The following is a 23764-nucleotide window of genomic DNA, read 5'->3' on the forward strand; positions in this document are numbered from 1 at the left end:
CACATAGAATTTCCTTAAACATAAAATATTATACATTACTACATCCCTTTGAAGACCAAAAGGGAGGATGTCGCATAAAAAATTCATTAATTAGAACTTATTACGGGATTTCCGAGCCATAAATGCTACAAATCGTTTAATTTTGACCTTTTCCACAAGTTTTTGGGGGAATAATTGCATCACAAAGTAATAAATTGAATCTTAAAAAGTTTTTTGTGTTGATTTTAAATATTTTCTTGCAGTTTTTTGTAGTAACTTTAGCAAGGTAAAGTAGAATATTTCGCAGATGTTTACTTTATTTTCATTGGTTTTTGCAATGAATTTTAATAGCTTTAACATGGGCAATAACTCTGTAAATCATAAAAATTGGCATAGTTTATTACAGAAAAGAAGTAGAAAGTAGAACAACTACGCTAAAGAAATCATAAAGTGCTAGAAAATACTTCCTTTGAAAATCAACTAATTTGCTAGAAAAGTATATTAATTTTTTTTCTGATCGTTTTCTAATTCAAATTTCCTTTAAAATGCTAAAATTTTCTAGTAGTTTTTTTTTTTATTTTTAATAAAGAAAATTTCCCAAATAAATAAAATAATTATTCACACCGAAGGAATAATCTACATAGAGATAATAATAATAGTAAACTTATTATCTCCATGATTAATTCAATTATTTAATTTACTTGTTAGAAATTTCTAGTAGTTCTAGTAGTTACAAAGGAAACTTTCCGAATAAATAAAATAATACATTTTTTGAATTATGTAAGAATAAAAATCTGCAGTAGTTATTATTAATTTAATCGAAACCACCCTAAAAATATATCTAAAACTGCTAGAATTTTTTCTCAATATTTAAAATTATTCTCAGGTTTTCTTTAACCGTTTCTAGACTTCTTTTAACCCAAATCTCTCCTAATTTATGATTTATTTAATAAATTTGTTTAATCACACTGAAGAATTTTTTTTTAAAACTACTAGAAAAGTTTTCCCCTACTACGTCGTCTTGTATCACGCAAAGATATCCAATAGACAATGTTTCGCAAATAAAATCAGTGTTATTTTCACAACCAATGCGTCTAAGAATATACCTTTTGTACATTATATATCTATATAATAAAGAAAGGCCTGTTTGTTGGTAATCGTCGTTCCGACTTTTCTATACAAATCCACACCGTTTGACCGATCGCGATGAAATTTGGTACAGAGGCTCCTTATAACAGGCGGTTTCAGATGGCCGTATTCATTTTCCCCCCAAAGCCCCCCTTCATGTAGCCCCAATAGAGATTTCATGCAGTTTTTGCAAATTTTTGAATTTGGCGCCTAAAGTGTTGTATGAAAATGATTTCTTCTCTTTGCAAATTTTTTCTTTTTCGTTCGATGAGAGCTTCCCATCTATATAATAAAGAAAGGCCTGTTTGTTGGTAATCGTCGTTCCGACTTTTCTATACAAATCCACACCGTTTGACCGATCGCGATGAAATTTGGTACAGAGGCTCCTTATAACAGGCGGTTTCAGATGGCCGTATTCATTTTCCCCCCAAAGCCCCCCTTCAGGTAGCCCCCATAGAGATTTCATGCAGTTTGTGCAAATTTTTGAATTTGGCGCCTAAAGTGTTGTATGAAATTGATTTCTTCTCTTTGCAAAATTTTTCTCCAGGATTTATAAGTGGCCTCAATCAAACCATCACAATTTTTTTTCCTCTAAAATTTGCGCGAAGCGCAACAAATCCCCGCGAAGCGGGGCGAGGTAAATTGGAGCGAAGCGACAATTTACCTCGTGGCTTATATGGAAAATCGATCGAGAAGTTTTCGTTAGAACTTCTGTGTGGGGGAGGATTATTTTTGTAATGTGAAAATAGGCTGTTCCTCTTGCAAAAAAGCTTCATTTTTTGGTGACTTTATTAGCAATTAGCACCTTTTGCGCTGCCTCAACTATGAATCACAATGAGGTGCTCTCCACGGTGGTCACCTGCTTTCGTCAATGCGGCGTGGAAAATTGGGAACGACAAAGGGGCAATACACCTGAGATTTTTTTGGGGTTTCTCAATTATCAAGAGGAGGGTATGTACGTAAAAAAGAGAATTTGTTGCAAATACAAAGAGATAGAGAAAAAAATAATGTTTTGAGGTCAGAGCTTTGGAGGGAAAATTTGGTGTCCTGATAAGCGATAATGGGGGCAATCCTCTTACCTGTGCGTCCCTCTGCAGACCATCTGATCCCTCGTTGGGTGAAAGCATTCCGTTGTTATTTGATTGTACGTTTCGTGCTCCAGATTGCCCAAAAATGTCGATAAGAAAAAAATTTTTTTTTAGGGGACTTTTCCAGAAGCACCTAGAAAATCATCTCACTGTCACTTTTTCTCACTCTCTCTGTCCCCAAAAAAAAGTTTGTTCAATTTAAAATTCAATTTTTACTCAAGTAGATCACTTAATGGAGCACACAGCACTTGCAATTAACCTCCAATGTGACGCGCGCGCGAAAAAAAATTCACACACACCGTCCACCTTCAGATGGTCACTCGAAATTACCTTGAATCACGACCTTTGATGCGGAAAAACACTCCCACATTTGGGAACTTTAAATCACGCAGCACTTTCTTCCTTTATCCCCTCAAGAAATGTTCTAAGAAATGTCCACGAATTTTGCAAAGAAAAATGTCTCTCAAAGAGGCGGTTAAATGAACATCAGCAACGTTCTCGATAACGCACTTTTCCGTTTGAGCTTTGCCACAAAAATGCCTCACTTTTAGTTTTATTGTTCACCTCCCGAGGCAAATGAGTATTGTGGCGATACATAGGCACGGGCCTACATAACATACATAGCATACATGCAAAATACGTGCGGCAAATACAGGCGAAAAAAATTGGATAAATACGCGCCTTATTTACCGTCCCAATACGACAAATTGTTTTGTGCGCCCGCCATAGTCTTGCCCTCGTGACACGGACAGGTGGGTGGGAGGAAGGAAAAGCAATATAATGAAAATATATAATACACGACAAAATAGGCTTGCTGACAGCCAAAAAGTATCAACCGGCTGTGAACAGGTGCGATGATGGGAAAATGCGCGAGAATCAAATTGCAAATACAATTCAAAATGAAATTAGTTTGAAAAGGGAAAGCTCTTGGATGCTTTAAAGGAGTTTATTCATTCTGCATGAGCCAAACCCTCATTCGAGGAAGTAAACAGAAAACTCCTTTTCTTGTAGAGGATCAAAAAAATATTCAGAAACGGCTCGAGATTTCTCATTTTCAACTTTGTGATTTGCTAGAAAAACCCGGCAAAGACTTTTTTCAAAATTGCAATAAATGACGTCACTATTGAGATTTTTGTGATAATCTATGCAGTTTTACTCGACGTTTGCATCAATATTTTAAAATGCGGATTTTTCGTCTGTAGTGGAAACTCCCCAAGCAACTCAAAGTAGTCGTAATGTACTACATTCGAAAATAAAGTAGTACATAATGTAATACATAAACTTATACGTAAAGTAGTCGTATAACATTACTTTGGGAATCATCAAGTAGTACATTTTTTGGTCGAAGCTGACAACTTTACGTAATACTTTACGACGTGAAAATTCCTGGATTTAGGCAAAAATTTTTTTGCAACATTTTGCATTTAGTGAAACATTTTTGTACATTTTGTATGCTTTTTTGCCCTTCTCGTTCATATTTATTGCACTCACTCTCTCTCCAAATTACCTGGTGAAGCACATTTTGGGTGCACAAAAATGTTCTCCGTTTTCATGTCGTCCCTTCTCTTAGAAATATTCACTAATATTTTGCCACATATAGAAATAAAAAATTTCATGCGTATATATGCTAATAATTTTATGCGAGACTATATCCTCGACAGGAAATATGTCATAATATGGCAAATATATTGAGAACAAATAAAAATTTTGACTATTTATTAAAATTTTTAACTAAAAATAAATATTTTTTTATCTCAAATTAATTCATATGTTAAGTATTTGCTTTGCGAATGCTTGTACTAGCGCATAATGTGAATTTTATTTATATAAATTTACTCAAATATTTTATAAAAATAGTGAAATTAATTTGGGCGATCAAAAGCAGCCGCATTCACGAATTTAGTCAGTTACATCAGCATAATTTGTACGTTCCATGGAATTTTTACAACAGATGTAAAGAGTGGTGATAAAACCGACGATTTTTCCACCATTTTTGTGAATTGCATACCTTATTTTGCAAGAATTCACAAATATTGTCAATAAACAAATATTGCTAACAAGGAATTCTCTAAAAGCTTTCTATAATTATTAGTATAAAAAACGTGTGATCTTATAAGATTTTATAAGAGTTTTTAAAAACAAAAAGAAATTTATAAAATAATATTTTAGATTTTTTATGACATCTTATCTGTTCTTTTACTTAGAAATGGGATAAACTTAAAGATTATCCTGTAAACTTCATGGAAAACAAAAATAGTTATTGAGAAAAGTTTACCTGCGCACTGCAAATTTTATTGCCCTTAACACTTTTTAAGTCTGAGGGTCATAAAGGGTATATTTTTCAGGTACCCATAATTGAATTCCAAGAACTGAAGATATTTAAATATTATTCACTTGAATGCATATAATTTTTAAGAAATGTGAATATTCGTTAAAATAAAATATTAGTTAGATACATATTGTGTTAAAAAGTATATAAATATATTTTTACCTTCAATTGCATACATTTGAATCATAAAGATGAGGTAAGGGAGAAGCTTACGATGTTTGGGAGTTGTGAACAATTTGCCGGAATGTTCATCCGAAATGAGGTTATGCAACACAATATTGTAAAAATCTTAAAATATCGTAAAATTCTTTGCGATATTCAATAATAAAATTCGCTGATAATTCACAAAGATGATAAAATTATTAAATAATTTAAAAAGGTTCAAAAAACAATAAAATTTGTCAAAATTCATTACAATATTTACGACTTCTTAAAGACTTCTTTTTGGTAGTCGTTCATTAAAATGTAATTTTAACATGTTTCTAAATAATACAGAAACTAAAATTACAGCTAAAGATGTGTGCTCCATTAAAACAAACCCTTTGAAGATATTTTTACTTTATAAATAATCAGCAATTTCTTCAAATTACAAAAAATTTCAGCTGCGTGATACCGTATTTTACGACTTCTTAAAGACTTATTTTTGGTTGTCGTAGAAATGAGTCGGTTACAAAAAAATATTTTTTAATTTTCAGTTATTTTTTATTAAAGAAGAAAATTCAAAATTGTTTATTCCAATGATAAATGTAGTAAATAAAATTATTATGTAGAATTAGTTTTTCTAATCGAATAATAACCGCGGAAATATTCAATATTTTGTTCAACGCATTATGACTTCTTTAAGACTTATTTTTGGTTGTCGTAGAAATGAGTCGGTTACAAATAAATATTTTTTTAATTTTAAGTGTTTTTTATTAAACAAGAAAATTCAAAATTGTTTATTCCAATGATAAATGCAGTAAATAGTATTATCATGTAAAATTAGTTTCTGTAACTAAATAATAACCACAGGAATATTCAATATTTTGTCCAACGCATTATGACTTCTTTAAGACTTCCTTTTCGTGGTCATTCTCATGTTTTTCTTTAATTGCGTTTTATTGTAATTTTAATCAATATTTTGCACTAAAATGTATCCAGGAATTGTTTATAAGTAAATTACAACGATGAAAGCATTTCAAAATGTGATTTATATTAAAAGATTAAGCAAAAATTGGATTTTATGTTCACGACTACTCACGACAACTTTACGGATCCTCATTACAAAATGTTGTCAGAACTACGACAACATTACGACTACTTTTCTTAAAAACTACTAAGCATTCAGTTTTTGTATATTATTTTTATGTTAAATCGTAGAGTAAAAGGCGACGACCACTTATATTACTCAATTATAAACAGGGATGCAATAATAATTAAAATATTGAGAAAAGAGTTTTGACTAGTCGTGAAAACCCAAAAATACGACGTCTTAAAGTACTACATAAAGTTGTCAAAGCAGTCAGTAGTCGTGGCGTGTTGCTTGGGTCCTTTCCTTACCCAAAGAAACTCAGCATCTTTCCAGAGCTTTCGGCCCCGTTCGGAAAAAAGAAATCTTGAAAGTTGAAAGTAAGAAATCTTTTTAGGCAATTTTTTGTTCTTTTTTTCTCAAAGAAGAGTTTGACTATACATGCAATGTACATTGAAATGAATAAACTCCTTTCACTGTTTGCTTGAATAGTCAATCACAGCTATTGCTATTTATCAATTTTTCAACAATGCAGACTGCAATTTTTTTTCAAATAAAAATCATTTTTTATGTCAAAAGATCATTCTTGAGCATGGAGAAAGTATTTTAAATATAAACCTAATGGATTTTGTGCAAAACATTGGCCGAAATCAAGTAAAAATTAAATTCAACGACCTAAAATTTGATTCTTCATTTTTTAGGTTATGTGTCCGTAGCTTGCATAAGCAGCTGTTGTAATTAATACAACTAAACTGCATTAAAAAAGAAAAATTATTCAAAATAAAGAGAATTTGCCGCATTGACTCTCACCTCTGTGGCCTAATCACAATAAAAGTATGCCGAATTTCGTATTAGATAATAATTATTCACACGACCAGCGGAGCCCCAATATCAATAGCCGCGATGAAGGATGTTTTGGAAATCGCTGAACTTCCGAGAATGCGTTGCGGATTTTCGGATGAATCATAATGCGTAATAAATTCATTTTTATTAAAGCTCCCAACAAAAGCTCTCGCAAAATTTCATTTTTTTTCTAATGGCATTTAAATGCAGAATTTAATGTTGAAAAAGTTGTTGAAAGTTTCAGAACTTTCAGGATGTGAAGAGGGATATTCGATGGCCTCCATCTGTGATCCCTTTTTAACTCTTATCACCACAAATTACCCCAGAAATGTCTCCTGCCATGCGCTTCCCAAATGCATTTAACTCTTCCTGATGGTGCCGATTTACGGAGGAAATTGCATTACCCCCAAAGTGGGGACGCCTGACTGGATGGGAAAAGTCCTAGCAAATTGATTGAAATTTACACAGACAGGACTTTCTCATCGTCTTTCTTGGCTTTTTTTTGCCCACCTCTTGACATCTACAGATGAATTTATGAAAACTTTCTTTTGCACCATCTTTGTTCATAATTTTTTTTTGGGCTGCAGTGTAATCGAGGGGGCACAATTAATTATTTCATACCGAAAAAGAGCGTGAAAAAGCTGGTGACGCACTTGGATGGTGAACAGGTGGGTGCTTTTAATTAATGTCTGTATATCTCACCTGTCCGCCACCCACCACCCCCCGCCTCAGCCACCATTTGGGCGCGAGTGGCATAAAAACAGAGAAAATTTGGAAAATCCAAAGCATTTCCCGCATCAATCGTCAAAAACGACCGCATATAAAAGTCAACCAGGCGTCCCCATCACACACCACCAGGCGCCTCCATCGAGTGCCAAATTTTCGTGATCTATTCACCCTTAGCCTCGTATTTTTAAAAAAATATTTTAAGGCTTTTGCGTATTTTTAAAATACGCAGAGAAAGAATTAAGATTTTATTAATCACAAAATTAGGAAGAAAATTTATTGCAATAACTTCTTGTCAGCGCCAGGAAATTACTAATTATTATTATTATTCTGCGTTGAGAATTGATTTATTAGTTGACGAAATAATAAGGAAGAAATTTCTTAATTTGCAAATTAATTTTAGGGAACGGTTGGGGATAGTTAGTTCGATTGGAAAAATTGATTTATAAAGAAAAAGATTTCAGATGTGAATTTTTCAAAGGACTTTATTCACTGTTGCTCGTATCAAGATGTCATCAAAAATACAAATCTGACAATTAAAATTTTATTGTTAAAAAATTCGTTGAAAAACCTTCAAGAAAACCCGAGAAAATTAGTTAATTTTTGCTAGGAAAAATCAATTAGATCAAAAAATTTAGATCAATTCCATAAGAAATTGTAATATTTTTCAAAGCTTTTTCCATGAGAAGACATTAAAATTTAAGATTAATTTGCTAATTTTTATGTATAAATACGAATTCGCAGCCAGTCTTTTAAAATCTTTATGCGTTTTCCCGTACGGATGCTTTTTTGTAAAAATTACGTACGGGGCAAAACCGATCAACAATAATTTTAAGGGATTCGCGTATAGACAAAGCTTTGTAATTTTGTGTAATCTTAAAGAACGTAACATTCTTTAAAAATTACCCGCCATGCGTCATTTCCTTATTTTATTTTCCACAATTTTCCTTCCAATTTTCTCAAAATGTATTTTTTCTTTCATTTTAAAAATGGCGCGAAGCTGGATGAAAATTTCGCCGTAGCGACGTGACTTTAGCTATCTTGCTAGAGTTACGGCGATTTCTCTGCGACGGAACTATAGCCGTTTGTAACAGTGTACTTACTTGGTACATTTCTTTTCACAAAAATCGTCTCAATTTTCCTCAAATTTCTCACAAAATTAATCAATAAGATGAAAAACTTACATAGATGTGAAAAATCCACATTTCCCCCATTTCCCCCAAAAGAATTCCGAGAAAAGAGGAAAAATAAGAAAAACCGTTTTCACTGAATGTTTCATTTGAATCCTTTGAATCAATGTTTCATCTCCTGACAGCTACGTCATGCAGCACTATCTGCGTCAACTGTTGCAACATGCGCTGGCACACCTGACCAAGTGACGTCAGAAATTGTTGTGATTTTTGATTGTCGTGAAAAATCTCCGGAAAATTGTGGAAAATCAAAAGTGGTGCAGCTCTTTCTGCTCGTGGTAAGTCCACTAAATCCCCATCAGTCAATATTATGTGTGAGCATTAAAATTTAACAATGTGACGCCAGTGAAAATCTCATGGAATTTTCCGGTCTTTGTTGGATGGGTGGAAAATCGATTTTCTCCCAGCCACCGCGTGAAGGGCAAATTGGGAAGGAAAGGACGTGCAAATTATGTCCACGCCCTTTGAATTTCCACGAAAAAAACGTACGCACGCCAGACACTTCTTCCCGGAAATTGGTGCTTTTGCAGGGGAAAAGGGGGCTCATGACGCTATACGGCATTTCGCGTCTCCGGGGGGAATTTCGCGCGGACTTTGCCCCACAAAAAAATGCGAACTTTGCTCGTTTGCTGGTGAGAGCGTAAAGAAAGCTTCTTTTTTTGGGGAGGGTGAAAGATTAAAAGGTGACCCCCCGGATGCTCTCCCGGATTTCACAATCAGAGCAAAAATATTTCACAACAAAAAGATTTTATTAGAGCTTGTCTGTAAGCGTACGGCAATGACTCATCGAGTTTTTCCACTGAAAATTGTCATTTTCATTGATTTTCTCGCGCAAATCCACTTCATTGCTATTCAATGGGGCCTCTTGAAATACCATTAAGCAGCAATTTGCGGGGAAATTGAAGAATTGCGAAGAAAATAAGCAAAATTAGCAATTTCTCAAGAACAAAGAAGCTCGTCCTGTGTCCTTCAAAGGAGCAGTACTATTGTATTTGATCGATTTTATGTTTTTCTCATAAGTTTTTATTGTTTATTTATTATCCTACTATTTTGTTGTTTTTTTTTTTTTTAAATAAAATAATAAAAAGTACAATTAAAAGGTTTTCGTGTGTTTTAATGACTTCTAATAAAAGAAATATAGTTTTTTTTATTAAAGAAAAATAGTTTTTTTGTTGGAAAAACTATGAGAATCTTATTTGAATATTAAATTTACAACTTAATTTTTTTCTTATTGGAATTACTTTGAATTCTTATTGGATTTTTTTTCTGTTTACAAGCATAGCCCAACGATTTTTTTTACCTTTCCACATAGTAAATCGTGAAACATAAAAGAAACATTAATGAATTTTTTAATATTTCAATGAATTTCGATGCTTTATAAATAAATAAATAATTTAACATTCAATAAAATATTACTATTTCATAGTTAAATCAGCCTTTGAACAAATCGTTCTCAATGGCACCTATTTCATAATACTCTGACTGATAGAACTATCAATTCTCATCTCAAAGAACCCCGGTTCAAATAAAACTCTGTCACGTTTTTTCTATCCCTTTTTCTCCTCATTTATGAGTAATTTCTTAAGTTTTCTTTATAACACTGAAGCTAACTTTCGTTTAAAATAAAAAAAAAATAAATAAAAGTAAATCCGGAAAGAGCATTTTATTATTCTCCTGTAATTCTCATGTTCAATGGAAAGTGAGAATAAATTAACTCTTGCCAGCTTTTACTGTGTGAGGGAAATCATTTAACTGCTTAGTGGAGCATTGACTGGTCAATATCACTTTTCCATGCCCGATTTTATGGTTTTAAGTATTGAAAATTTTTCTCTTCAAATCCAATTATCGCCCCAATTTTGCATGAGTTTCAAGAGTTTCAACACACAGAAACTCTTAAAAAAAACTATAATTATTTTATTACAATTCTTGTTTTTTGTACCTATTCTTCTAAACTCAAAACGTAACAAATAAATCCATCAAGGTCAGACCAATAATTTATGTTTTAAAAATCATATTTGCGCATTTTGTGTTTTTAATGGGTAATTAAAGTCATTTTTCATCGACACTTCAGGCTCTGTTTGGTCTATAAAAAATTATCTGTTTTTTTTCCATGATCTCAATTAGCTCAAAAGCAAATCCACCTTCAATTTAAATATCATTCACATTTCTTCTTTTTTGCAAATGAAAATTAATAGAAAGGACGCGAAGAATAAACAGTTCATGGTCTCTCAGGAAGTTCCAAAAATATCCTCTGAAACATAGAAGAATCGAGAAAAATTTATTGAAAAAAAGACTCATAATAATTTGCACGGGAAAAGGCGGTACAAAGTTCGCTAAACTGGATTGTTAATGAAAAATCCGTATGCAAAAATAGAAACATTTACACATTCTCGAGAAATTTTGAGTGGTGGCCAAGTGGGAAAATTTTCAGGAAAAAAAGAAACTCAGGAAAAAAAAGAAAACGCGCCAAGTCTACAGAGAAATTCTCTGCGAGAAGAAAAAAAAAACCACCAGAGAGGACACACGTGGTTCTCTCATGTTCTCTTCGAAAGTTTTGGGAGGTGTTTGGAAGTTCTATTTTAAATAATTATTTTGAAATTTTTAAGTATTCAAGTGTTATAAAAGGTTGTCAATGTCAAAAATAACTGTCAAAGTCAAAAAGAATTTTTAGTGATAAAAGAATTGTCAATAACGATAAGCAATAACTGTCAAGAAATTAATGTCAAAAAAAACATTCAGTGTTAAAAGAACTGTCAGTGTCAAAACAAACTGTCAATGTCAAAAGAACTGTCAATATTTTGACAGCAGTAACTGTCAACGAATACTATAACCCTCAATCTCAATATTTTATAAAAGCCTTTAGTCCAATAAAGCTATTTCTAAAATAATAATTAAATATTTTGTTTGATTCGCTTCTTACAAAATTTTTACAGATTTCACAGATCTCTGATAGACGTTTTTTTTTCTGAATTTCGGACTTCTTAGAATTTTTAGAATTGTTCTAAATGTTGAAAAAGATTAATTTTTTAAAACATTGACAGTTGATTGAAAGAAAATGATTGAAACTCTGCTCATTTTGAGAATAATCAAAAATTCAGCGAATCAGAAGCTTCCAATATGGTGAAATGATTTTTATTAACAGATTAGCAAACGTTTTAAGTTTTAACCCTCAGATACATTTTAAGGGTCTATGTGATGCTTTTCCTGACAAAGATCGTTGATCTTCAGTTAATTTTCCCGCCAAATCTAAAGGTCCCAATTGGCTAAACGCACGGAATTTTCCACAACTGGGCGGATCTTGAACTATCTTTTTATTTCAAACAACAAATTGTAGCAAAAAAAAAAAACAAACTAATTAAACTCCCAGAACTTTTCAAGCACATCAAATGTTTTCTTTTTTTTGTCATGAATAGTGATTAATGAACTGAATACACACTATACGGAGCGTTGGATGTAAACAATAGAGAATGAAAAAAATCAGTGTATAAAAAACGACGCTCTCTTTCAATCAAAATTCCATTGAACCAAATTCTACTTTCGCCGAAGAATTTCTCCTCGACGTATGTTATGAAATTTCATTGCTGTACGATCGCATCGCACATCAACGTGGGGCCCCAGAGGCACGATAGATGTGTTGTTGTGTGGTTGTGGTATGAAAAATGGCAGAGGTCAGCCGTTGGGTGCGATAGTGAGCGTGATCGCGCACGGTTTGTGTTCAAAAGTGGCTGCGGTGCTACAAGAAAAACAAAGGCGAGCATAAATTTTTTTGCAAGGGAGTAAGGGGAACCATTGCGACGCCATCAAGACGTATGGTGCGATCGACGAAAACAACGTGCAATTGGTCAGAAAATGAAGGCTCGTCCCGGACTCTATTGAGCCCCCCTCTCGCTTTATAGGAGATAAATTTATTTGCACATTGGTACGCATTACATCGTGCGGCTTATCGAGAGTGAAAATGAGATGTTTAATTAGGTTCCAAAGATGAACTCTCCACACATCCCAGACAGAGGCTATTTGGGCGATACGCAGATTAAATTTTGTATAAACATAGTTATTAAAATCTCAAGAGCTTATTACAGTGTGCAACAAACCATAAACCCAAATAGACTACAAAATAAAGCCGGACAGTTGTGGAGGTTTGATTAAAAATAGACATTTGTCTGCTGCACAAATTGTTAGACTTTTGTTGTTATGAGCTAAGTAAAAAAAAATGATTAATTTATAGCAAAACTTATTTTATGTTTCTTTGTAAAATTGTTCTTTTTAGTAAGACTAATTGTGAGAATATATTTTCACTGAAATACGTTAATTTGAAAATAGAAGAATTCTAAGAAATTTTTTTAACGTTCTTTGTCTTGAAAATAATTATTAATATTTAATTTTTTTAATAGATCGTTAAAAAAAACGAAGGCTTTCCAAAATCAGTTATTGACATAATTTGACAATTGTATAATATCCGACAGGTGTCAATATAAAAAAAAACAAGCTGCCAATACTGTGCAATGTCAAAAAAGCTGTCAACGTTAATAAATTGTCAATCAAAAATTTTGAAACGTCTTTTCCAAAGAAAAAAATGAAGGCTTTTCAAAATCAATTCTCGTCAAAATTTGACAATTGCACAACATTTGACAGCTGAAATTGTCAAAGCCGCTGTCAACGTAAATAAATTGTCAATCAAGAACTGTCAATTGAGTTTAAATTAATTTTTCCTTTTAATTTCTAAATTCAAATAACCGAAATTTTCCAAGATCAAATAAAAATCTTAATCTATATAAAAATCATTAAGAAATAGTGACAATAATTTAAAAAAAAATTCATCAATGTCAAAATAGAGTCAATAAAATAGAGCTTGTAAAGTAAACAAGTTTGCTAATTTCCTCTTAAAAAAATCCTCGAATAAATGAAATCCCAAAAACCATTCCATGAGATAATAAGGAAACTTTTCAAAAAATCACGCGGCTGTGACAATGATTTTATTTGCCCCAAAAGAATGTGTGATTATTGTTGGAAAAGAAGCCAAAAAACCCACTCAAGGGTAAGACGACACAAATGAAGGACAAAAATGTGCTTTGAAAAAAATTCAAAACAATATTTTATCTCTAAACACATTTTTTTTGCAAACTCGCTGATAAACGCATGAGTTGATTAAATGAAAAGCAAAATATATGAGAGGAAAAATTTTTGCGTAAATGATTCTGTGATAATTTCCACACATATTATGTGAGAAATTGGCTTGTTTCCTAATAATTTACAACGCATTGACCTTGTTTTTGTCGCCAGCCCGCACACACACACACACATTTTGTCAACCACTTGAAAGAATAAAAAATGTTAAAAACTAAAATAAATTTTATTTGCTCTATCACGAAATTGAGAAATTCCATGTGAGTGCTTGAAGCAAAAGGTGATGGTGAGTCAAATTCAGGGAGATGGGAAGACAGAAAAAAAAATCAGAAGAAATCACGGTCGGATGGCACAGATTTTTTTTGCTTTGAAATGAGGAAGAAACCGAGAAATTTCTTAATTTCTTCAGACAATTTATTTGCAAATAAATTTTCCGCGATTGTACCTTCGGAGTCGAAATTTTTGAACGATATTCTGTCTCTTTTGCTCTGTTGGGAAATGTGGGATGAATGATAAAAAAATAATTTGAAGAAAAAATATATTTTAAAAACTGTTTTGTAAAAGAAATAGTTTTAAGAAAAAGAAATCTATTAAAATTTTCTAACGATGTATTTTGACAAATAAATGACATTGACAGCTGTTTGATCACAAAAGCTGTCAAATTTTAACAAAAACTAATTATTATCTCGCCGTATCTTCTTGAGATTATTATTATTAAAAATCATTTCCATAAGAGAAATTGAATTCTGAATTTGACATTATTTTTTCTATTCCAATTTTTTATGTCTTCCATTTTTTTAATCAAACTTTGACAATCAATTGACAGTCACAACTGTCAGATCATAAATGCTGTCAAATCTTTAAAAAAAACTTGCAGAATAACCCGCCATATTACCTTAAGATTAAAATCTTTATTAATAAGAAATATTTCTTATAAATTTTTAAAATCCGTTAAAATTCAACCGTCAGTTAACTGCTCTAGAATTTCATTCATCTTCAAAAAATATTATTAATGAGTTTTTAATAAAGCTCAAAAATACGCATTAAGATATAAATTCTCTTCAAAGCGGTAACACCGAAAACAAGAAGAATTAATTAACTTAAAATGTTTTGGATGTACATAAGTCTGAGTGTTGTTATTCATTATTATTAGAAATTAGACGCGCCAATGGGTGTGTGTATTAGAAGAGTGCAACAAGGAAATTTGTAAATAAACATAAAGTGTGTAGGCTTTTGTGGTACAAGTGGGGGGTTATTTGCAAACCACACTTGAATGTATGAAAACGTAAACAAGTTGTTATTGCTGCAAAAATTTTCAATTCCTCATCATTATCCATCTCCGTACAATGCGGCGAGAGAGAGAGAATTATTACGAAACGATTGCGTCGCAAATAAACAAAGTAAAATTACTCGTGGCTTTTTTTTTCTAACGTCGTGAGGTACTAAAGCAAGTGAAAGAATCGCTTTAATCTTTACAGGGGCTGTTTTGTTTGGATTAAAGGAGATTAGTTCAGCGATAGTGCAAACTTTGCATTTTCTTCGGGATTTCTTTCCTTTATTGTTGAGAAGAAAAATTCTTTTGTATTGATTTTATATTAAAAAACATGAAAGTTTATTATAATATGTAGTTTCTATTTCAAGCACCGGAAGTTCTTTTTCCGTCAGAATTTTTATAGAAAATTGCTCATGCCGTACTGCTTCAAATAAATCTACATAAATTGTTCATAATCACAAATGATCATGCTGCGGGACGTGCGCTAAAAAAAATCCTCCCAACATAAATTCTCAGACCGTTTGTGGTCTATAGAGAAAACTTCCTCTGAATTTTGCCTAAAAATAGATGCAGTGATGAATATTAATGCGATGAAAGAGCCGAAAAAGAAATTCATGCATTTTCAGGGGTTTTGTTGTACATATTTGTAGGTATATATGAAAGTGTTTGAGGCGAGTGATCTTGACGTCACAATCATGCGATCCATTCAGACTGTTGAGTTGAGCGTCTTACGATTTTTCGTTTCTCCATCAAAGTATTACACACCGCGCGTTCCGTGTCCAGTGGCAGTTGATAATACCCCCACCTTCATTTTAAACAAGAAGTCACCTCATGTTGAGTTGTTGGGAGAACGCGTGGTGTTGTGGTGTACCAATACTCAAGTAGTTCATTCGAGGTTGAACAACATCTAAACGGCTTTTTATAAGGCGCACACACCAATACCGATGAATGTACTTTGTGCCAACATTATATTGACAAATTCGCAATGTTCCAAACAGTCAGGGGTCGCTGAAATTGAGATTTGTGAGAAAATTTTGAAGAAAAAGGCTTTATTTTTGAGAATAATTGATTGCTTACAAATTTCATTAGTTGCTGATAAAGTTTTATAGCTTGCTGACAAGATTATATTGTTTGCTGACAAAGTTTTATAGGTTGCTGACAAGATTGTTTAGTTTCCTGACAGAATATTATAATTTATTGATAAAATTGAAGAGCTTTCTAGCACAATGGAATAATTTGCAAGTGAAATTGAAATCTGCTGACAAAGTTGTTTTGCTTGCTGACAAAATATTATTATTTGCTGACTAAAGTGTTTCTTGACAATTTTTTGTTAAAGTGATGCCACAATCAATTTATTTTCTGAAAATTTTTAACTATTTGCTAACATGAATCGATGTCTGACATGATTTGCTGACAGTGGAAAAAAGTTTGCATAAAAGAAATTATTAATTGCTTACAGAATTATTCTCAGCTTATAAAGTATGTTTTATTTTAAAATATTCTCATTATGAAAATATTTTTCTGATTAAATTAAATTTTTTTCTAAAGAATTTTTAAAGGAATCTTTCCAATAAAATCCTTAAAAAAAACAACATAAGTCCCTTTTTCTCCTCGTTTGACGCATCCCTTTGACATTTGTTTTTCTGACAACTAATCTAAATTTTGACAACGTCAAATGATTTTTTTTAAATAAAAAACCCGTTAAACTGCCAGATTGCAAGATTCTTCATTTTTTTTTATTTTCTCGCTTGTTTTTGATGACATGTACTGTACGAAACATATGATCAAACACGCGATATACCCCCTAAAGTGTATTGGTTGAGAAATATGTATGGTTCGACGCAATGCTCTCCCACAACGTGATTGTGTATTTAGCAGGCACTGAGCTTCGGCGAGAATGGGCTTCAGACATTCATTTTAGTTCCACTTTGAAAGTCGTAACGATTGCAAGCGTTTCATCGTCAAAGTTTTCTTTTAAATAATTTTCTCAGTGATTTTTTTGTTTAATTTTAAATTCACATTAAAACATTTTTGTTCTTCCTGCTGTGTCTTCACAATAAAGAGAATAAAGGGAAAAATCCCTTCTTCCAGTTTTTCTTGTGTGTGTGAAACGTCTCTAAAGGGAGTTTGAGTAAAGTGAATTTGAATTATTTAAGAAGAAAAGAAGAAGAAAAAAAGAAAGTTCTTCCTGAATGGACATTTTAAGAACCGGGAAGACGTTTTTTTTTTACTTAAGTGCTAAATTAGTCACTAACTAGACTCTTGGTGTAAAGAAAAAAAACAGAACTACTTACAAGTAAATGAATAAATAGTGAGAGTTGTGGACTTTGTTATAATGACTGTTTGATGAATTTATTATAAGAAAATATGGTTAGTCTTGTTGGTTTTATTTTCTTCCTCTTCCTATTTGGGAATTATCTCAGTTTTTTTTTTTTATTTCTTGTGTGTGAGAAGAAGCATTTTCACCTCATTGTCTCCCTCACCTGCCGCCGCTTTTTTTTGTTCGTAACATCTGTACCTCATTTTGGGCACTTGTTTGTCTGACTTTTGCCAAAATTTTCCCCATTCTTCAGTTAACAGACACGTCCGAGAATAAAAAGGCATTTGAGAGCCAAAAATGAATCATTTTTCTATACGCTCTCTCTCTCGTCAAAGGGGGATCATCTTATGATGTTTATATGTAGATCATGCTGGCTATATATAATGTGCAAAAAAAGCTCGTGGTGTATATAATTTGTGGAAAATAACTTGACACAAGAGCGCGTGTCTTTTAGCGCAAAAGAAGAACAAAAATAACGCGATTAAATTGAGAAAGAAAGTGGACCCAATTTTCATTTCATTGTTAACTCAAAAAAATACTCAAAAGTTGATTGAGAATAATGAAAGAAAAGGAGCTTTTTGAGGTCACAGGAAATCATTCATTTGGCGTCTTCATCAAATATCACTCCACACTCGATTTTTCAATTTAGAATTCAAAATACAAATTAAATCGATCGGCCCACATTTTGAGTGGAGTCTCTCAGTCCCACTACTTGATCATTTCTTGGGGCTTTTCTTATCACGCACACACTCTGCTGGATTATAAGCAAAACAAGGCAAGAAAGAATGGGAAAGAAATGATTTTTTTTACGTTAAAAGACAAAGAGCGAAATGACTTTAGATATGTGTTTGGTTTTCACGTTTTTTTGCGGCTTTCCATTGCGCAAAGGTCAAATACTTTGTGGCCAATAAATCAATTATTGAGTGCTTTGTAGTGGCTTTGTTTGGGATTTTCACGAAAACGTGCAAAGAATGTTGTAAAAAACAATTAAATTTAAATAATGTGGAAAGTTTGACACAATTAATTGAGCTTTGGAAATAATTTTTCCTTTGTGGGGTGCTTTTAGGGGATTTTTCTTGAAGGAAAACTTAGGGAAAGGGTTTTAATTAAGATTAATTTTAATATTCTAAAAAAAATCTTTTGGTATCTTTGGAATAAAAATTTGAATTTTTAAAGTAAAAATAATGTGTTAGAATGAAAGAAAAAATTGAAAAATTTCCCCGTTTTCAGGCAGTTTCTTTGAATTTTTTTTTATACATATATGTATGTTTGTTAATTTAGAAATTATTTTCTTTGATTAGTTTTAATTAGAATATTTTTTGCATTAAAATTAATTAAATTTTCTTGAGGTTTTATTTAAAATGAAACATTTAATTGGCTTGATTTTTTAATTTTTATTGCTCGTTCTTTCCAGTATATTTTGACATCTCTTTGACATTCATATAACTGTCAAATTTCATTGAACTGTCATGTTTTTGACAATACCTCGAGATTTGACAGATTTTTACAAGGGGTGTTTATTGGAATGAAAATCTTCGGATTATTTATCAAGAATCGGAGTTTTAGGAGCGATTATAGTTATTCGGCAAAAAGAATCCAATTATTCGTTAAGATTCAAATTATTCGTTGAGATTCGAATTTTTCTTTAGGATTTAATCTAATTATTCGTTGAGATTCAGATATTCCGACTAAATTTTTGCATTTTTCGGTGCGATTTTGATTGTTCGTCAAGAATATTCATATTATTCGTAAAAAAGAATTGAATTATTTGTTGGGATTCGGATTCTTTGTTCGAATTCAGATTATTCACCAAGGGAATTCAGATAATTCGTCAGGATTCGGATGAATCGTCATGATTCGGCAAAATAATCGAAATAATCGACAGATAAATACCCCATGGATTTTTATTCAAAATAATTTCCTGTTTTAAAAATTTTAACAAATTCAAAATCATTTAAATTTTTTTAACAGTGAAAATTAAATAATTTTGAAAATAGAATTTAAGAATAATCTCCCCTGCAATCTTACATTTTTCTTCTCTTTTTCTTTTCTTGCAGATATCACCTCCAGTTAGCAAAAGTGTTGAAAAAATTGTGAAATAATTTTGTTAATTTAATTTTAAGAACCTAATTTGCAGAATTAATTAAAGTTTTTGTGATTTAAAATTCATTAATTTAAAAAGAAAAACAACAACAAAAAAAGTTTCTCAACAGTTTAATTTAAATTCTTTTGAAAGAAAAGAAGTATTAAGGCGCGAAGGGATCACACAAAATGAATAGCCTTGTAAAAGTGTTTAGTAATTTTAAGGAATTCTACAGTGAAATTAATGGTGCCACACTCACGGGAGCCATTGATGTTGTGGTTGTTGAGCAACCCGATGGCACCTTCTTGTCATCCCCCTTTCACGTGCGCTTCGGCAAGCTCGGAGTCCTCCGGAGTAGGGAGAAAATTGTAAGTTTTTTTTTTACTTCTTTTTATTGCATTTTCCCGTGATTTTCCTTCATAATAATGTCTTCCGGTTTGAAGGGGGTGTCCCTTTGTGGGGACATTTAATGCCTCAAAAAATATTCATAAAGAGCAAATGAGAGAGAGAGAGAGGAGAAAAAGCTTTCATGAGAGAAGCAAAACGATTCATTTTGTGAGGCTGATGACCTTTTCTGTGTATGGCATGACGGGCTATAAAGCATATAAGCTATGCTGAAAGAAAAGCCAATGCGGCAGAGAAAGTTGCGTCATCCGGATGATTAGATATTTTGAAATGCAAAGAAAAATAATGCTGTAATGTTTAAAGAGACTTTCCAAGAAGATTTTTCGTCTGTTTGAGTGTCTGATGAAATGGAATTTAACGTGCAAGATCTCTTCAAGAATTGAACACGTTCGGGGATTTTTTTTGTACGATAAACTCTTTAAAAGTACATTTAAAAAGATCTCAGAGATGTGACATAATTTTCCATAATTTCATGTATTTGTGCTTCTTATGTGAGCAACTTTTTAAAATGAGACTCGTTTGATTTTTTTTGCCCCCAAGCTCCGTGTCTTTGCCATGATTTTATCACTCTCTTTGAACGGCAATTAAACCCAAAAGTAGTAAAGTTTCAATTAATTTGGTAGAGGGAATGAATCTGAAAGTCCTCAACCTCATGAAGGTGAACTGAAAAATAAAAAGAGATTAAATGAAATTCTCAATAGTTTGATTTTTCTAAAATAGCTTTAAACCTACGCCGTATATTGACTTAATTGACCAAAATGTGGAACAAAGTTTGGAGTTTGGAGCTTAGAAGCGTGTTGGTGTGCTGGCAAAATTAGTTAAGAGTCTTTCTACGTAAATCGAGGTCAAATATCGCACGAAATTGCGGAAATTAGACTCCCAATAAATTAAGTAAATTGATAAAATAACGACAATTTGCTTATACTGTAAGATGGGGTAGGTTTGCTACTTTTTTTTTTCTTTTTATTTTATTTTTTCTTTTTATTTTATTAGATGTTTTCGATTTTATTTGACACAGTTTTGTGCTGAAGCGTTCAAAATTAATTTTTTTCAAAATTCGGTGAAGTCGAAAAAAATGTTGGAGAAATATTATTTTGAAATATTATTTTGTAAAAAAATTTTAAAAAAAACCTTTAACCTTGAATAAGTCTTTCAGGTTGAGTTTTAGAATGAAAAAATAGCTAATAAAAATGATTTATTTTATTTGATAACAATATCGACTTTGCAGCATATGCTGTATAGAGTAAATCAAGTAATTCCAAACATTACTAACCTAAGTCGATCAGAAGTCCAAAAAAAATACATTTTCTGAATAAATTAAAGCAAATTTGCTCGGAGAAGTTGTCAGATGCTTTTATTTGATTATTTAATACAGGTTATCGCTGAAATGATTGACATTTTGTTTGAATAAATAATATTAATTTCAAAAAATTAGAATAAAGTTCGTTTTTTTTATTTCTATCAAAACTTTAATTAGTTTTTCTGGATGAGTTGTAGTCTGATAAACTAGTTAATAAGGAAAAAATACATTTTATGATACCCTTTCCAGCATATGCTGTATAGAGTAAACTATAACAGACTCCGAACATAAAAAGCCTAAGTCAATCAAAATTCCATTTGAAAATTTTCGTAATGTGGGATGTCTAAAATGTGCTCATACTAAGTTTGAGCCCGATCTGAGGTATGCCATGATTGTGGTATACACCAACTAATAAAATCTAAGAACTTCACAAAGGAAAATTCGTAATTTTCTCAATTAAAATAAATTTATTTAATAAATAAAAATTTCAGCAAAAGAATTAATTAATTTGAATCAATATAAAATTGTTTTGGGATTAAAATTCATCAACCTCAGAGAAATAAACTTGAATTTTGAATGAGAAAAGTGGATTTTAATGAAAACTCAATACAAAAAATTTGTCTGTTTGGAGGCATCCGTAAAGTTGCTGACCATGCTCGTGAAGATGTTTCAATGCACAACATTATGCTCTCTCTCTCTCTCTCTCCTGAAAGCTCTTCAAGCTCCTCCATAAAATTACAAATCAATACATCTAAAGCCCTTTGAGATAATCGAAAAAAAAACTTTGACCTCATGCTGTGCTTTTAAGCACAGAAAAAACGTTCGGTCGAAGAATTTGAAATAAAGTTGCACAATATCAGCAATTAATTTATTTCTTCACGTTCTCTGAACGAATTTCTTTGCTTTTTTGTTGTTGCTGTTGGCTGTTGCCCCTTCTCAGGTGGATATTGAGGTGAATGGAGAACCAATTGACATTCACATGAAATTGGGTGAGTCCGGTGAGGCATTTTTCGTTGAGGAATGCCCCGAGGATGATTTGGAGGAGCTCCCATCGAATTTGGCCACATCTCCCATTCCGTCCAGTGAATTTAGTAGTAGCAAATTAGCACAGACATCGGACTTTGTGTCCAGCAAGGAGGATGAATTGCAAATCCCAAAGCCACGAAGGAATTCCATTGATTTGCTCATTGATGAGAAGGACGGGGATGGGGTGGTGGGGAAGAAGTTTGAGAATCAGGTGTCGGATTATGCGCATCGTCGGTATACGGATAATACGATGGAAAGGCGGGATTTGGAGGCGTCCAAGAAGGAGTTTACAACGCAAAAGATAAGGCAGCAATGGGCTGAGCAGCAGCAAGATGAGGATTCCCTCCTGGCGGGGATACAGGAGAGTGATTGGCGCAATAGTACAGCTGTTGAGGATACCAAAGATGTGGAGAAGGTGGTGGAGAAGGTGCTTGAGCGCGTTGAGGAGGTGGAACAGGTGCCGAAGGAGGAGAGTAAATCGAAGAAGAAGCGACGGAAGAAGTCGATTATGAAGAAGAAGAATGCCCAGAGGAAGAATTCAAGTAGCTCCGGGGGATCAATTCAGGGGGAACCGGCTGAAGTGGGGGCAATTGAGGAGCCACAAACATCATCCACCGAAGGGAGCCCCATTGTGTCGGCTGAGGTCAAAGTGGAGGAGAAACCAGCAACGGGGCAGAGCTCCATGACATCTAGTCGAATTCTGGATTTAGACATTCACTTCTTCAGCGATACGGACGTCGCAACGGGCCATAGCCCCCGGACATCGCGCCCCTCGACGCCAATACAGAGTGATACGGAATTTGAGGTGTCGCAACGGGAGAAGGGGGCAGCGGATTGCATGACAAGCTCAGCTTCGTGGAAATGGGGGGAACTCCCAACGCAGGACGATGTGGTGGATGACAAGGAAGCCACGAAGCAGGCGCAGAGGAATTCAATGCTCAGTGGGATGTTTAGTTTCATGAAGCAGAACAAGAAGTTCCGCAATAGTGCCCCTGAAGGGCTCTACTTGGCTGACATTGACCCCGAGAGTATGGATCCGGAAGTTGCGGCGCTTTACTTTCCGGAACACACGAGGAAATCCTTCGGCATGGACGAGGGGGCCCACAGCAAAGGGCACCGAGAAGATGAGGAAGATCGTGAAAGTGGCAATGGGACGTCCCTGCCGCAGAGCCCAAGCTCCATTGATGGTGCCAAGAGTTTGGATTCAGACTACGAAGATGGGAAAATTTCCGACAAGTTAGTTTCCTTTAATTCTAAAGCTCTTTGAAGTCGTTTTAAATGATTTCCTTTCGCAGATATTTAGACTTGATGGCCATGTCCCTCTGTGGAGGATTGGATGGCAATAATGTTCCGAGTGATGAGGAATTTGATCGACATCTCATCACCTACTCAGAGGTAAGAAGATCATCCCTAAAGCCTCAAAGCTTTTCATCCTGCATGCAGTGTCTTTTAAATAGAGAATTTATCTTTTAATTTGGAACATCCTTTGATTTTTTTTTTCTTCTCTTTAGGTGTGTCGCAATCCGTCACTTTTCTCCTCACCCAATTTAGTGGTTCGCCTCAACGGTAAACATTACAGTTGGGCAGCTGCTTGTCCCATTGTCATGACATTGATTGCATTCCAGAAACCACTACCAAATGTGAGTTTTTTTCTCTTTTTTATTTTCTTAAAGATTTTCATTCATTTTCTTATTTTTTATTTGATTTTTTTGTTATTTTTTG

At 33.1% G+C, this 23764-nt stretch overlaps 1 protein-coding gene across 4 annotated transcripts in view; it reads left to right on the forward strand.

Annotated features, from left to right (window-relative positions):
- The first annotated feature begins 8667 nt into the window (after positions 1-8667).
- The window catches only part of LOC129793692 (phosphatidate phosphatase LPIN2), a 32911-nt gene continuing 17814 nt past the window's right edge, over positions 8668-23764 (forward strand). For 2 of the 4 annotated variants that reach the window (XM_055833883.1, XM_055833886.1), the window contains exons 1-5: positions 8668-8789; positions 19286-19679; positions 21957-23278; positions 23338-23437; positions 23554-23682. In XM_055833883.1, coding sequence (XP_055689858.1) covers positions 19500-19679; positions 21957-23278; positions 23338-23437; positions 23554-23682 — 1731 coding nt within the window. In that variant the 5' untranslated portion in view covers positions 8668-8789; positions 19286-19499. Of the gene's footprint in view, positions 8790-15274; positions 17279-19285; positions 19680-21956; positions 23279-23337; positions 23438-23553; positions 23683-23764 lie in introns of those variants that run through there. The other 2 variants (XM_055833884.1, XM_055833885.1) reach the window with 1 other exon arrangement.

Source organism: Lutzomyia longipalpis, chromosome 3 (genome assembly GCF_024334085.1).
Source record: "Lutzomyia longipalpis isolate SR_M1_2022 chromosome 3, ASM2433408v1".
Lineage (NCBI taxonomy): Eukaryota > Metazoa > Arthropoda > Insecta > Diptera > Psychodidae > Lutzomyia > Lutzomyia longipalpis.